This window comes from Sorex fumeus, unplaced genomic scaffold (genome assembly GCF_029834395.1).
Source record: "Sorex fumeus unplaced genomic scaffold, SorFum_2.1 ptg000047l, whole genome shotgun sequence".
Lineage (NCBI taxonomy): Eukaryota > Metazoa > Chordata > Mammalia > Eulipotyphla > Soricidae > Sorex > Sorex fumeus.
The window spans coordinates 38,101,776-38,116,910 of record NW_026606104.1 but is presented as its reverse complement, the minus strand read 5'-3'; the positions used below and the strand labels follow the sequence as shown (position 1 = coordinate 38,116,910).

General features: G+C 41.2%; 1 protein-coding gene across 16 annotated transcripts in view; it reads left to right on the top strand.

Annotated features, from left to right (window-relative positions):
- The window catches only part of EIF4G3 (eukaryotic translation initiation factor 4 gamma 3), a 355,974-nt gene that overhangs the window by 70,157 nt on the left and 270,682 nt on the right, over positions 1-15,135 (top strand). For all 16 annotated transcript variants that reach the window (XM_056122565.1, XM_056122556.1, XM_056122555.1 and 13 more), the window contains one exon: positions 7,407-7,482. In XM_056122565.1, coding sequence (XP_055978540.1) covers positions 7,407-7,482 — 76 coding nt within the window. The remainder of the gene's footprint in view (positions 1-7,406; positions 7,483-15,135) is intronic.

Genomic DNA, 15,135 nt, shown 5'->3' with positions numbered 1-15,135 from the left:
GACTAAGCACTGTTAGGTCTAAACCTCTGCTGATATTGGCTTCAGGGCCCCTCCTCCTTTGGGGTCTACCCAAAAGTTTATATTAAGATTTTATAATAGATCAGTGACACATTTTGATTACTTTCTGCATAGTGGTATGGTATAAGTTGAGAGACTCATTGTCGTGTATATGGTTTTCCAGTTGGAACATTAGTTCCAGTTGATAAAAGCTATTGTTTCTCCAGTTGTCTTTGCAGTTTTGTGAAAAATGAGTTCCTCAGGTTTGTGTGACTATCTGAATCACGGTGAGCTACAGTTACAAAACTTCTATGCTTGAGTTTCAGTCATACAATGATCGAACACCCATCCATCCACCAGTGTACATTTTCCACCACCAATATCCCTTCCCTGCCCCCTGCCTCTATGGCAGATAATTGGATTAACACCCAAGGACAAGGACAATAGAGACAAGCTCTGGGGTGACTACATATTTGAATTGCTAGTTGATCTGTTTGTCTCCCTTTCACAATAACATAGTGACCTGCTTTTCAGGTATTTTGGTGGGGGGAGGTGTTGGGGACATAGGTGTTGCTAAGGATTGGTAGGGGCTGCAGTGTATGGCCTGAGTTAAAACCCAGTGCTTAGAACATTCCCACTGGGGAGACTCCTGCCCCTCTCCTCACCCCATAATCTCAGAAAACACTTTATAAATGTTAACAAACCCAGAAAACATTTTATTTCCTTATTTTTGGTCTTTAAGCCACATCCAGCGGTGCTCAGTGCCTAATCCTGGTTCCGCACCCAGGGATTGCTCCTGAGGGGCTTGATGGGGGGACCACATGGGGTGCTGGTGATCAAACCCAGTCTGCTACACCCTACTTGAGGTCCCTCTCTCTCTCCCTCCCTCCCTGCCTCCTTGCCTCCTTGCCTCCCTGCCTTCCTGCCTTCCTGCCTTTCTTCCCATCTGCCCTCCCTCCCTCTCTTCCTTCCTCCTTTTTTAAAAAGCAATTTTCAGTCTCAAAGAACTTATTTCAGAACAAACCTGGTTCCTGCTCTGTTATTACTATTCTTATTTTAACTAATTGAGAACTCAACTCACCACAAGCTGCATATTGATTTTCCTGCAGGTATATTTAAGCTTTCCTAGAAACTAAAATTTAAAAAACAGACACCTTACTATCAAAGAAAAGTCTGCTCATCATGCAGGTAATATTTCTACCCAAGACAAAATCTAAATGATAAACACATGAACAAAGAATTATAAATACATGAATTTCAGACCTCATTTTTAGTTCCGACATTTTAAATTCTTAAACACTTAGCTCAGTGTTTACTAACACTTCATTTAGATTAAAGAGAATTCATAGTATTCAATGAAAACAAACCCTTGGACAATAATAACAGTACTAAGGTTACCAAGGGCTGATCTGGGAGGGGGATGGGGTCTATAGGAAGTGACATAAGGACAGTGGTGGAGGGGCTTTGGCACCAGTGGTGGTAGAGGTACAGTAATTTTGTACACCAAAAAGCATTAACACTATTAAGGCCATGTTACCAGGGCTGGAATGATAGCACAGCAGATAGGGCATTTTTGCCTTGCGCATGGCCCGCCTGGGTTTGGTCCTCAGCATCACTGGGAATTATTTCTGAGTGCAGGGCCTGAGCGTTGCCAATGTGACCCAAAAACATAATTAAAAAAACAACACCATATTACCTCAGAAATAATAAAATTATATAGTATTTTTTGTTGTGTTTTGTTTCTGTTTGGGGGCCACCACCTGATGAGATTCAGGGGTTACTTCTGGTTCTACACTCAGGAATTACCCGTGGCGGTGCTCAGGGTACCATATGGGAGGTGGGGATCTAATCTAGATTGGCTGAATATAAGGCAAGCACCTTGCCTGCTGTGCTATCTCTCTGGTTCAATTTATTTAAATTTTATTCAGATTAATAGCAACGCCCAGTGGGGCCATGTGATGCTGGGGATGGAGCACACCTAGGTTTGTGCTCTACTATTTGAGCTTTCTCCCTGACCCTGAATTTGAATTTTATGTGGTGCTTGTTCCTTCGAACATATAGGAACACACATATCCAGTGGTTTAGGCTAGAGGTGTACAGGACTTTTTTGGTGCTGGTAATAAGTAGGCATAATTAAGAGCAATTAAAGTATGCTGTAGTACAGTTTCCGGAAGTTATTTTACCTACTGCCTTCTCTTCAGAAAAAAAGCTACTTAGTGACCCCTCCCCTCAAGTAGCTTCTTTAAGAACAAAAAAGGATACATATCCCCAGATTTCATGAGAACTGAGGCTATTACCTACCCTTTGGTTTGTTCCAGCACTCTGGGGGTTGGGGTGGGGGGGAGGTGGTAGAGCTCAGTTTGGGAAACACAGTTTTATTCATTTCACTTTTTGCTGTGGGTGGGGGTTATGGGGGTTATACCCAGCAGTTCTTGGAGGGACCATAAGCTGTGTTCAGGAGTCTGCCTTGTTCAAGGAGGTATAAACCTTAACTCCTGTACAGCCCATTTCTTCAGCCCAAACCTTAACTTTTTTGTTTGTTTTTGAGCCATACCCAGTGGGTTTACTACTGAAAATTGTCAGGGGCACCATATGCAGTGCTGGTGATAGAACTAGGGGGCCATTTGCAAGACAGATGCCATGACTCCTGTAACAATCTCTTGCTGGGAAGCACTTTTGGAATGATTGTCATTTATTTATTTTTTTAGATGAACTGCAAATTATTTTTTTTCCTGCAGATAAAGGCAACTATATTTTGACTTGAGTAATGATAAGGTTTTTACTAGGCTATGGTTTATTCTGCCATTGGATACATTGATCTTATAGGAAGATACAATATTTTTTTGTGGGAGCTACGCCTGTTGGCGCTCAGGGTACCAAATGCGGTGCTTGGGAGCCTCCAGCTTGTACAGCGTGTTTAGCCCCAGAAGTATGTTTTTCTTTTAAAACAATTTCAGGGGACCAGAAAGATAGTACAGGGGTGAAGGTGCTTGCTTATATGCCTCCAGCACTGATTCTGAGCACTGCCAAGAGCAATCCCTAAGCACAGGAGTCAAGAGTAGTTCCTAAGAACCACAGGGTGTGGCCTTAAAGTAAGAAACAAAGTAGCACTGTAGCACTGTCCTCCTATTGTTCATCAATTTGCTTGAGCAGGCCCAGTAACATCTCCATTGTGAGACTTGTTGTTACTGTGTTTGACATATCCAATACTCCACGAGAGCTTGCCAGGCTTTGCCGTTTGGGTGAGATAGTCTTGGTAGCTTGCCGGGCTCTCTGAGAGGGGCAGAGAAATCGAACCCGGGTCAGCTGGGCCGGCCGTGTGCAAGGCAAATTCTCTACCGCTATGCTATCACTCCAGCAACACAGAGTATTTTATTTAAAAATTTTCTTCGTGTTGCTGGGAATTGAGTGTGAGGACCTCACACTTGAGAGGCATTCTACCAATCTCATTTCTGGTCCGAGCCTTGTATAAAATAGTACTTTTCCATCCATTTCTTCTCTCATTCTATCTGTATCTTTCAGGGGTGTTGTAAATTTCAGGGACATTTTTAGGAACTTAAACTCATCAAGTCACACTAATTAATATATCTATATACATCTGTAATTTACTTTTGGTTCTTTATGTTGATGGCCAGCTAGCAGGTTCACAGCAAACAAACAAACAAACAAACAAAAAAACAAAGTTTTTAAAAAAATTCTGTGATCCTTTAGGAAAGCTAATTTATCAGTCCTCAATATTTTGTGTGGTTTATGGAGTGAACTAAATAAAATCAATATTTTTTGTGGGCAAGGAGAAAGAATATTTCTGGACTACTGACTAGATGATTATCTCCTTAGAAATTTTATAATTGTGGTAACATTATTAGCCACTAAAATAAAAGAGATTAAAATTTGTAATCTTCCCTTTGTAAGGTTAAGTGGAGTGACTTTGCTTTTTCAGGATAGTACTGATGAACTCATTTGAAAACTGTTCTCACACAGTGAGAATTAGCCTTAACAAGAAAAAGCAATAGCAGCTGGCATTGTTGAAGAATTTCCACTGATCTTAACGTGGTGCAAAACTGTTATTCATAGTAAGTTTTATTTTGGACTGGAGTGATAGCACAGCAGGTAGGGTTTTTGCCTTGCATGTGGCTGACCTGGGTTTTATTCCACTATCCCTCTCAGAGAGCCTGGCAAGCTACTGAGAGTATCCTGCCCGCACGGCAGAGTCTGGCAAGCTACCGTGGCATATTCGATATGCCAAAAACAGTAATAAGAAGTGTCACAATGGAGACGTTACTGGCGTCCACTCGGGCAAATCGATGAACAACGGGAGGACAGTGCTACAAGTTTTATTTTAGCCAGGTGTAGTGTCCATTCTTAAAGAATCTATGCATTAATATAATGTACTTTTGTCCTAAAAAGTGAGGCTTTTTTTTACATTGTTTATGTGCGTCTTTGTTTAGATGAAGCAATTTCTTTATGAAATTTTATAGCTTTGTCATTTTTCAGCGCAGCATTTAAAATCAGTTCTTTGTGTAGGGACAATGGCAGTGCATTGAATTTTCTGAGATTGCTGGCTTAAATAACTGTCTAGAGACTAAGTGTTAATAATCTTGAGTGACTCATTTTGAAATACTTTTTGGGGATGCCCAGGTAACTGATTTGCCTTGTTAGAGGATTTATAAATTGAGCAATATTCCATCTAAGAAGTAGAAGAGTCAGCCTGGAGGAATACGAAGAGAAAGGGAATAAAAAAAGATTATATAGGTTTTGGAAAGAGGGGAGACAAGGGTTTTAAGCAAGCATAATTCCAGGTAAAGCCACATAACCTCTATGAATAATAGGGTTTTTAAAAAATTATTTTTTTTATTTTTTAAATTGAATCACAATGAGATACACAGTTACAAAGTTGTTCATGATTGGATTTAAGTCATATAATGTTCTAACATAATAGAGGTTTCGTATGCAGATTACCTTACAAGAATAAAATCTGGGAATTGATCATGATTACATTTTGGGAGAGTTGAAACTATAGTTAGATTATATATTAAATCTGAGTATCCCTCTCCTTCCTTCCCCCTTTCCAGTGAACAACTCCATTTGGCACTTGTTATTATTATACTTGTGTGGTGGGCAGGAGAGGATGGATTTGGGGTCATACCTGGCAGTACAGAGAGCTTACTCATGGCTCTGTGCTCAGGGTTCCCATATAGGGTACCAGAGATGGAACCTGGGTCAACTGAGTGCAACTGAGTGCAAGACGTAAGCTTTCCTACTGTACTAACTCTCTGACCCCATTTTTGTTGTTTTTTTTTAAACATAAAGACAGAGTTTTGAGAAATGTTCTCAAATAATTTGCTGACATAAAGATGTAAAACAGTCCCCTTTAAAAAAAAACTCCCTTGTACTTAAGTAAAATCAGAATTTTATTTTTAATGACTCAGACTTAAGGTTTACTCACAGCTTACAGTCATTCATGCAAAACTTACGAACTCAGTGTCATTCATACAAAACCTTACTGCTTGTAGCTCCTGTCACTTCACTTTTTTTTTTAATATAATTTTTCAAATCACACCTGGTGATGCTCAGGGCTTCTGGCTCTGTGTTTAGGGATCATTTCTGGTGGTGCTCAGGGGACCATATATGGTTCTGGGGATCAAACCCACATTGGGTTTGTGCAAGGCAAGTGCCTTACCCCCTTTACTATTGCTTTGGCCCTGCTACTTTGTCTTTCAAATTATTCCAGTTACTTGAAATACTTAGAAACATATTATGAAAATAGGAAATATATTTTAGGTTGACGAAGGAATCTCAACTTTACTGCTTTTTTTTTTTTTTTGCTTTTTGGGTCACACCCGGTGATGTATAAGGGTTATTCCTGGCTCGTGCACTCAGGAATTACACCTGGCGGTGCTCGGGGGACCATATGGGATGCTGGGAATCGAACCCGGGTCGGCTGCATGCAAGGCAAACATCCTACCCGCTGTGCTATTGCTCCAGCCCCTACCTTACTGCTTTTATTACGCTTTTAAAGTTACATTTATACACATGATTTATATTTATTAAAGTAATTCCACTATCTAGAGATAAGTACTATCAGTGTTTTGTTGCTGGTCTTATGGTTATTCATGTTTTCCTTTTTTTTTCTTTTGTCATATCCACGGTGCTTGGGCCTCTTCCTGGTCTTTGCTTGGAGAGATGCTCCTGATGGTGCTCTGGGAACCATTCTGTGTGTGGGGAAGGGGACAGGGGGTTGGAAGAAGAGGGGGGGCATTGATCTGGGTTCTGCTATATGCAAGGCAAACACCTTTTGTACGGTCTCTCTGGCCCATAATGGTCATATTTATTTAAAATTTATTTTATTTTTATAAAGTTGTTCACAATAATTCATTGCATTTAACATTGAAACACCAATCCCACAACCACGTATCTTTCCACCACATGATGGTCATATTTAAAGAGGTAAATATATCATTTTACTAGGTGGACAAGTTTACAACTTTCACTTTATATGTAAAACACAATGATGGTCTTTTGTCTTTTAGCAGAATGTCCTGATGAATTTTAAACTACATATGCTACCAGAAGTGGGATAGAGACAGTGGCAGAAGGTCATGGACACTTTGGTTGTGGTAGACAGCAGTTAACTTAGTATATTAAAACCATAAGCTTTAACATCATAGTAACCATGTTACTTAAACTATTATAAAAACATTTGAAAAAGAACAAAATTAAATTATTCTGAAGAGCCTCTTTTGTTTTGGTTTACTTTGATTTGTTTGTAAACCCCAGCAGCATTCAGGATTTACTCCTGGCTTTGCTCTCAGGGATCACTCTGGCAGTGCTCGGGGGACCATATGGGATGCTGGGGATTGAACCCAAGTCAGCTGCGTGCAAGGCAAGCGCCCTCCCTACTGTCCTATCGCTGAAGAGCCTCTTTTTAAAAATGGGAAATTGGTGGGTAGATATGGGAGGTGGGTAGGGAGGTGGACGAAAATAGCAGCTAAAATAGAAAAATATGGAATTAATGTTTTCTCTGTCTATATGCTTAACAGACAGAGCAGACTTGACCTTTGTAAGTAGTTTCCATGTGACTTTTCTCTCCTGAATATCCTACTTAATGCTTCACTAGTATTTCTCTAGAAAGTAGAGGCAGTAGATTCTCTTTATGGGTCTAAAGCTCAGAGACTTAAAACATTTTTTTAATTTCACTGATTTTTGAGTTTTCATGGAAGTTCCTTTTGAAGAGGTGGATCTAATCACAGGACATTTAAAATACAAAAACGTTCGGTTTCGGAAAATAAGGGTATAATCCTTCTTGGTATCACAGCTTGGACTGCTGACAGGATTATGTGGTAGCAGTTTTCTCTAAAGCGCTAAGGCCATCCAATTTTGAGTTCTCTTACCTTAACTCGCTCTTCTAGAATTCCTCGAGGACCTGTGCAGCAGCCTCTTGAGGATAGGATCTTCACTCCTACTGTCTCCGCAGTGTACAGCACGGTGAGTACTGCGCGATGCTTCTTCTATTATGTGTCTGCTGTTACAGCCTTTGATAATGCAGGTAGTGTTTGAGCAGCATGCAATGTGTTTGTGGCAAAGGGTTAGTAAAACCCAGAAAGAACTAGTTGTGTTTTAATAATATGGTGGGTAGACGCTTTGAAATTTTTTTGTGGGGAAGGGGGCCTCCAGACTCAGCTCAGATGTCCCCAGTGATTTTTGGGCAACTAAGCCAGCAGCTTAATGTGAAGGACGGGGAATGCGGTGCTGCTTAGACCCTGTGTGGCCCGGCATGACCCCCAGGGCTGCACCTCTTGAGGACGGTGATGTTTATCGTGTAGTGACCCTGTGGTGCCGGGTATGTAGCCAGAGATGACTGCATGTGAGTAGGTCCCTGAATCCCTGCACTACCTCTCTATCCCCTAAACCTTTTAGTCCATTATTATTGTTGTTATTATTATTTTGGTAGGTGGGGGGAGTGGCAGGAAGGTGTTTGACCTACACTGAACAGTGTTCAACAGCTACTCCTGGCTCTGTGCTCAGAAGTAACCCCTACCTGTGCTCAGTGGATCTTAATGTGGTACCAGGGATTTGAAAAGGGTTGACTACATGCAAGACTGCACACCTTACCTCCAGAACTATAGTCCTTTTTGGGTTGGCCCGTATGCAAGGCAAGCACTCTACCCACTGTATCTCTCTGACTCATTAAAAGAGTTCTTCTTTTACCAGATGTGAGATGATTATTACTACCTTGTTTTTACAGTGAGGATGACAAATTGATGATTATATAAATTAGAACACATATATGTAAATAAATAGTTAACATTTATTACTAGTATATGATAAGATAATGACCCAGTTACTGTCATGTATTAGGCAGAATTAGCTGTGGGAATGGATTGTGACTGATACTGTTCAACAGAGAAAATATTTATTTAGATGACCTCTAGTAAGTAATAAAATACAGATGGGTGGAAAGTTTGTGCTGTATTTTGTGTGATAGGGATACTGAAGAGGTTGTAGTTAAAGCCTTTGAGTTGGATGGTAAGAATGCTGCTCTGTACCATAATAAACCATGAATTGTATATAAAAATTGACCAAACCCATGAGAGTACTTGGCCATGGGAAATTAACAAAATAATTTATTGTTTTTATATACATATATTTTATCATCAGTAACAATTACTGTGAGCTTATCAGTATGTCTCAATTATTATTCTGAGTGCCTCACTTACATTAACTCACTTAATCCTTGTTACAAAGGTAATGAAGTATAACTATATCTCATATGCCAGTGAGAGAAGCTGGCATAGTTGTGTGGTATCTTGCCCCTTATTGCCCATCTGCTTAGCGGTAGAGCTAAATTTGAACTCAGATAATCTTTTACATTTATTGATTATTGTATTCCAGTCACTGTTAGGTTCTTCCTAACTGGAACAGTGTTCAATGCCTACTAAGTTCCACACATTATTATATGTGACTTTTTTTTTTTTTGATGGGGGAGATGAATAATGACAGGCTGTGTTCAGGGCTACTACTGGATCTGCATTTAGGGATCACTTCTGGCCATGCGTGGGGACCATACCAGATGTCAGGGTTGACTCTGGGTTGACTGTGCAAGACAAGCACCTTCACTATCTCTCCAGCCCCTATACTGTGTAGTCTTTGCAGTAACTTTCTTTTATAAACAAGTAAATGGGTTCAAACGAGGTACCTAATTTGAACATAGATCTCTGATTTTATAGCTACTGTGAAGTGATGTGTTTCAATATGTGGGATGTTGCCTGCTTTTTGTTAAAACTCCCACATACTAGGTAAAAAGCTATACACAGTTTTTTTGAAAGTAGAACTCCTGGTAATATGAAAGTTTTATGGCTCTACTGTTTATAACTGTGATCATACAAACATTTTTACTGCAGTATTATGAGAGTTCAAGAACCTTTCGATTGGGCTAGAGAGATGGCAGGAGGCCTGGGTTTTATTCCAAGCACTGCATAGTCCCTGGAATACCCCACCCCTACTGCAGAGCCTGGGAGTAATCCCCCTCTGAGCACTGCCTGGTGTGGCTCCCAAACTATCCAGGCATATAACAGATCTAAAGAACCTCCTTGCTCTCTAGGGAATTGGAGAAATGGTGCAGGAGTCAAGGCATTGGCCTTGCACATGCCAACGCTGGTTGGATTGCTGGCACCGAATCATCCCTTGAGGAGCTTTGCATCCAGTGTCACTTGTACTGAACCAACGGGAAGGTTGGTTTTGGATTGTCAGGGTTCCTCAGACCTCTTGAACACCATTTTGGAGAATTCCCCTCAACCCCTTCCCCTACTCCACCCCACAAAAAAAAAAAAAAACAGAACAACTTCTTGCTCTGGTCTAGACTATTTCTTTTGCAAGTTTGCAGTGTTCTGGCCCTGATTCTTTAGTGTGGGGGAGAGCTCAAGTGTGACTTTGTAGATTATGTGTTAAACAGACAGATGCCTTAGTAAGATTTTATCTGCCTTTCAACCTGGAAGTAACTTTACATTTCAGCATTTACATATGTTAGAGTTCATTTATTGTCCTGTCCTCCCGTTGTTCATCGATTTGCTCGAGCGGGCCCAGTAACATCTCCATTGGAAACTTTTGTTGTTACTGTGTTTGGCATATCGAATACATCACGGGTAGCTTGCCAGGCTCTGCCGTGAGGGCGAGATACTCTCGGTAGCTTGCCGGGCTCTCCCAAGAGTTCATTTATATCCCAGGATATAAAAAGTGTTATTAAAAGTCTGAGTTATGAAATTGTTAATAATTGTTATTAAAAATTCTGAGTCCCTTTTCTGCCCATCTTGGTATCTGCTGACAGATGTTTGCGAAAACTAGTTTTCCTTATTAATAACATTTAATGTACTTTCATTTTATTTATTTATTTATTTGCTTTTTGGGTCAGACCCAGCAGTGCACAGGGGTTACTCCTGTACTTAGGAATTACTCCTGGAAGTGCTTGGGGGACCATTTGGGATGCTGGGAATCCAACCCAGGTCGGCCGCGTGCAAGGCATACCTGCTGTGCTATTGCTCCAGCCCCAACATTTAATGTACTTTTAAATTAAATTGCATTCCTAATTAAATACTGTTTGATGTTTACTTACTTGATTTTTCTTCTTTCATATAAGGGATTAACTTTAAAGATACAAAGAGTGTTCTACTGATAAGTGTCAGCATAAGTGGCTTTTGAATTTTTTCAGATAAGAAAATAGCAGAGGACCAGAGAGCCGGAGAGATAGTACAGGTATTAAAGGACTTTCCTTGTACTGGTAGACCCTGGTTTGATCCCCAGCATTATAGATGGCCCCCTGAACACCACTAGGAGTAAACTCTGAGAGGAACTAGAGATGAGCTCTGAGCACTGCTAGATGTACCCTCCCATATCTTCCGACCCCCTCCAAATGGTAGAAGCCAGAGAGATCATTCAAAGGGCTGGAGTGCTTGTTGGTGCACTGCTGGGCGTGATCCCCAACCGATGAACCAGGAGTAGTTCTCCTAGCATTGCCAAGTATAGGTACCCCCCTCCCCCCAGCCAAAAAAAGATGTAGAGAATAGAAACAATAAGCAAGTTTTTTTTTATGATAGAAAGCTTTTAAAATGTTTCTTTTTAAAACAAGGGTTGGCAGCCTGCAAGGGGGCCTTAATTCCTGTGCTATCTTCCAGCCTGCAAGGGGGCCTTAATTCCTGTGCTATCTTCCTGCCTTGAAAATGTTTCTTTTACTAGAACATTCTTCCCTCAGGACCATTACATAAAGTATATTAAAGGTATCATTGTTGGTAACAAAACAACTTATAGAGACCAGTTTAAAATAAAATGAGTAATAGGAAATTGAACTCTTATAAGTAATTATGTAGTAAATGGAGTTGTATTTAAGAAGAAAGAGAATAAAGATTTGCTTTTGCTGAAAAGTTGGTAACATGAATAGAAGTCTTTTTTGTTGCTTTTGTAAACTGTGTTAGATCTGTGGAGGTACTCAGTTTGTACTTTACGTGATTCCCTGTTTATGTTTTAAAATTTTTTCATTACAATTAATATTTTAATTTTTTTAAATGAAGCAAGAAAGTTTTATTGAAACTAGTTTAGAAAGGGGAGAGAAAGGGAGAAATACATGTTTGAGAGAGAACACAGGCTTCTCGAGTGGGCAAAGAAACATATAGTCAGGCAAACATGATGCTTGTGTAAGGAAGAATACTGGTTTGAACAGTAATCCTGTCTTTTAATTTTATTTCTTTGGGTTTTGGGGCCATACCTGGTTATGCTCAGGACTTATTCCTGACTCTTTGTTCAGGCATCACTTTTGGTGGTGCTTGGGAAAACCATGTGTGGGTGCTGGGATTGAACCAAGATGGTCTGGGGTAAAGACAGTCACTTTACCCCCACCCCTTTCTACTGTTTTGTGTTCCATCCCTTTGTTATTTATTTATTTATTTGAGAATTTTAGACCACACCCGGGTTCGATTCCTCGGCCCCTTTCGGAGATCCTGGCAAGCTACCGAATATCTTGCCTGCATGGCAGTATCTTGCCTGCATGGCACAGCCTGCAAGCTGCCCATGACGTATTCAGTATGCCAAAAACAGTAACAACAAGTCTCACAATTTGTTGTGAGACATTACTGGTGCCCACTGAGCAAATTGATGAACAACTAGAGGACAGTGCTACAGTGTTACAGACCACACCTAGCCATGCTATGGGCTTACTTCTGGCACTGTGTTCAGGGATCAGTCTTGGTGATGTGCAGGGGAATTATATGGTGTCAGGGATCTTTCTTGGGGTGTCTATATGAAAGAAGTGCCTTATCCTCTCTATTACCTCTCTGGCCACCCTTTTAATATTTTTAATAGCACACATCAAATTACCAGGAGGCTCCTATAAGGTATAGATTGTAAAGGATTATTTCAATTATATTTTTATTTTATGGTTGCTTTATTGTCTTATAGAATGCAGTGTTCAATAGAAAGCTGCTCAATATCATTAGCTCTTACAAATTTCAAGAAACTTTAGATTTTGTTGCTCTTCTGTGCGTGTTATAGGGTGATGGGACTTGGAAGATTGAACCTATGATCTCAGATCTTCAAGACAAATGCTCTACTGCTGACCTGTGTTAATTTTTTTTTTTTTTTGGTGGGATCGGGGGACATACTCAGCTGTGCTCTGGGCTTATTCCTGACTCTGCACCCAGATATCAGTCCCTGTGGGCTCAGGGGAACATACAGGGTATGGGGAATTGATCCGGGGCTGGTGGCCCTGTCAACTTTTATGTTTTCAAAATCACTTGATCACTTGACATCTGATTACTTATCGATTTGCTTGAACGGGCACCAGTAATGTCCCCATCCGTCCCTGTTGTGTGCTAGTGTAGCCCAATGGCGTCTGCTCGCTCCAGGAACACAAAGAGCCTCAAACCATTTGTTCAGGGTCTTGACGAAGTCTGACCATCTTGTAGGTGGGCGGCCACGCAATCTTTTGATGTCCCATGGAATCCAGTCGGTAACAGTTCTAGTCCAGCGGTTGTCTCCAAATCACAATACGTGTCCAGCCCATTTGATTTTCTATGCTTTGGCAAACGAGGCAGCGTCCCTGATTCTCCAACGTCAACAGAGCTCGGAACTCTGGATTCTTTCTCTCACTTGAGTGAAGTGTGATACTCCAAGCGTAGCTCTTCCATTTCCTCTTTGGGAGACCTGAATAGTGCTCTCATCCTGTTTTCGTAGGGCGCAGGTCTCTGAGGTGTATGTTAGTGCAGGAAGAACGGTGGAATTGAAGAGATGTGCCCAGAGTCGGAAGTTCTTTGTCCTCTTAGCTATTTCTTTGACGCTCTTAAAGCCTTCCATGCTGCTCTCTTCCTCCTGCACAATTCAGGTGCCAGGTTGTTCGTCATGTTGAGTTCTTGACCTATGTACACACAACTGCTGCATTCAGAGATGTTCATTCCGTTGAGAGCGAATGGAACGTCAGGAACGAGTCTGTTTATCATGAACATTGTGAGTTTCAGCTGCAGTCTGACCTTTCCAAACTCATGCTCAAAGTCGGCTAGCAGTTGTGCCGTTTGGCTAATGTTTGGTGTTATTAAACGATGTCATCAGTGAAGTAGAGGTGGTGTAGTTGCTGAACGTCTATCTTCACTCCCATTCCTTCCCATTCCAGTCGTCGCATGATGTTCTTGAGGGTGGCACTGAAGAGTTTCGGTGAAATGGTATTACCCTGCCGAACCTCTCTCTTTATGTTGATGATCACTTCCTCGTAGAATGGTGAGATACTGGTAGTGAATCCGTAATACAGCTCACAGAGGATCCTCATGTATTGAGTTTGAACGCCCTGTTTTTGGCAAAAAAAAATATGTATTATATATTAGAGAGTATTCTGCCTGCATGGTAGAGCCTGGCAAGCTACCCGTGGCATATTTGACAGGCCAAAAACAGCAACAATAATGGGTCTCGTTCCCCTGACCCTGAAAGAGCCTCCAATACTACAGCATTGGGAAGGATGAGTAAGGAGAGGCTGCTAAAATCTCAGGACTGGGACGAGTAGAGACATTACTGGTGCCTGCTCGAGCAAATTGATGAACAATGGGATGATAGTGATACAGTGATATATTATAATATGTAATATATATTTATTATATTTTTTAATGAATCACCATGAGATACTATTAAAAAGCTTTTGCAGTTGATCAGGTTTCAGTCATACAATGTCCCAACACCCATCACTTCACCAGTGTACATTTCCTATCACCTATACCCTCTGTATCCCTCATGCCACCCCCACCCCCGCCGGCCTGCTTCTATGGCAGACACTTTTCTTCTCTCTCCCTCTCTCTCTGCCCTCTCCTTCCTTCCCTCCCTCCCTTTCCCCCCTTACTTCTTTTGGGCATTATGGTTTGCAATAAGATGCCGAGAGGCCGTTACGCTTTCTCCTGTCACTTTCAGCACACATCTTCCATCCAGAGCAATCCCTTCTATCCATCATTGTTGTAGTGGTCTCTTCTCCATCCCATCTGTCCTCTCCCCCAGCCCGTGTGTGTGTGTGTGTGTGTGTGTGTGTGTGTGTGTGTGTGTGTAAACTTCATAAACACTGTTTTATAAAGTTGTTTATAATCCAGTTGTTTTTTGGGCATTCAGTGTTCCAACAGCAGTCCCATCACCATTGTGACTTTCCCGCCACCATTGCCCCCAGTTTCCCACTCTCTCCCTACGCCTAACTCCTTAGCAGACTCAAAATAATTTTATATTGCTTGTTACCCAAAATGGTAAATGGAATAGTCAAAAAATAGTTTAGTAAAAGAAAATTTGTGAAAACTGTTATGTCTCATTTATCAGAGTTATTGAGGATTTACAGAGCTCTTTGTTGCTGTTGAGCCTTCTGTGTTCTGCTTTTGCTTTCTGAGCTTAGTAGGCTTCTCTGCTACCTTCCCATCTAATTTGCTGTGCTCCTACTGGGCTGTCGGTGTTGTGGAATTTGGAGGTGCTGCACAGCTGCATACATGGCCACATGCTCCAGGAACTGTAGAACTGGGAGGATTCTTGGCCTGCTACCCTCTCGAGGGGCCCCAGAGTTTTCAGCCTGAAGAATGGTATATCTTGGAGTTTTATCAGTTCGTCAACTTTTCTGAGATGAATTGTGAAACTGTAAAG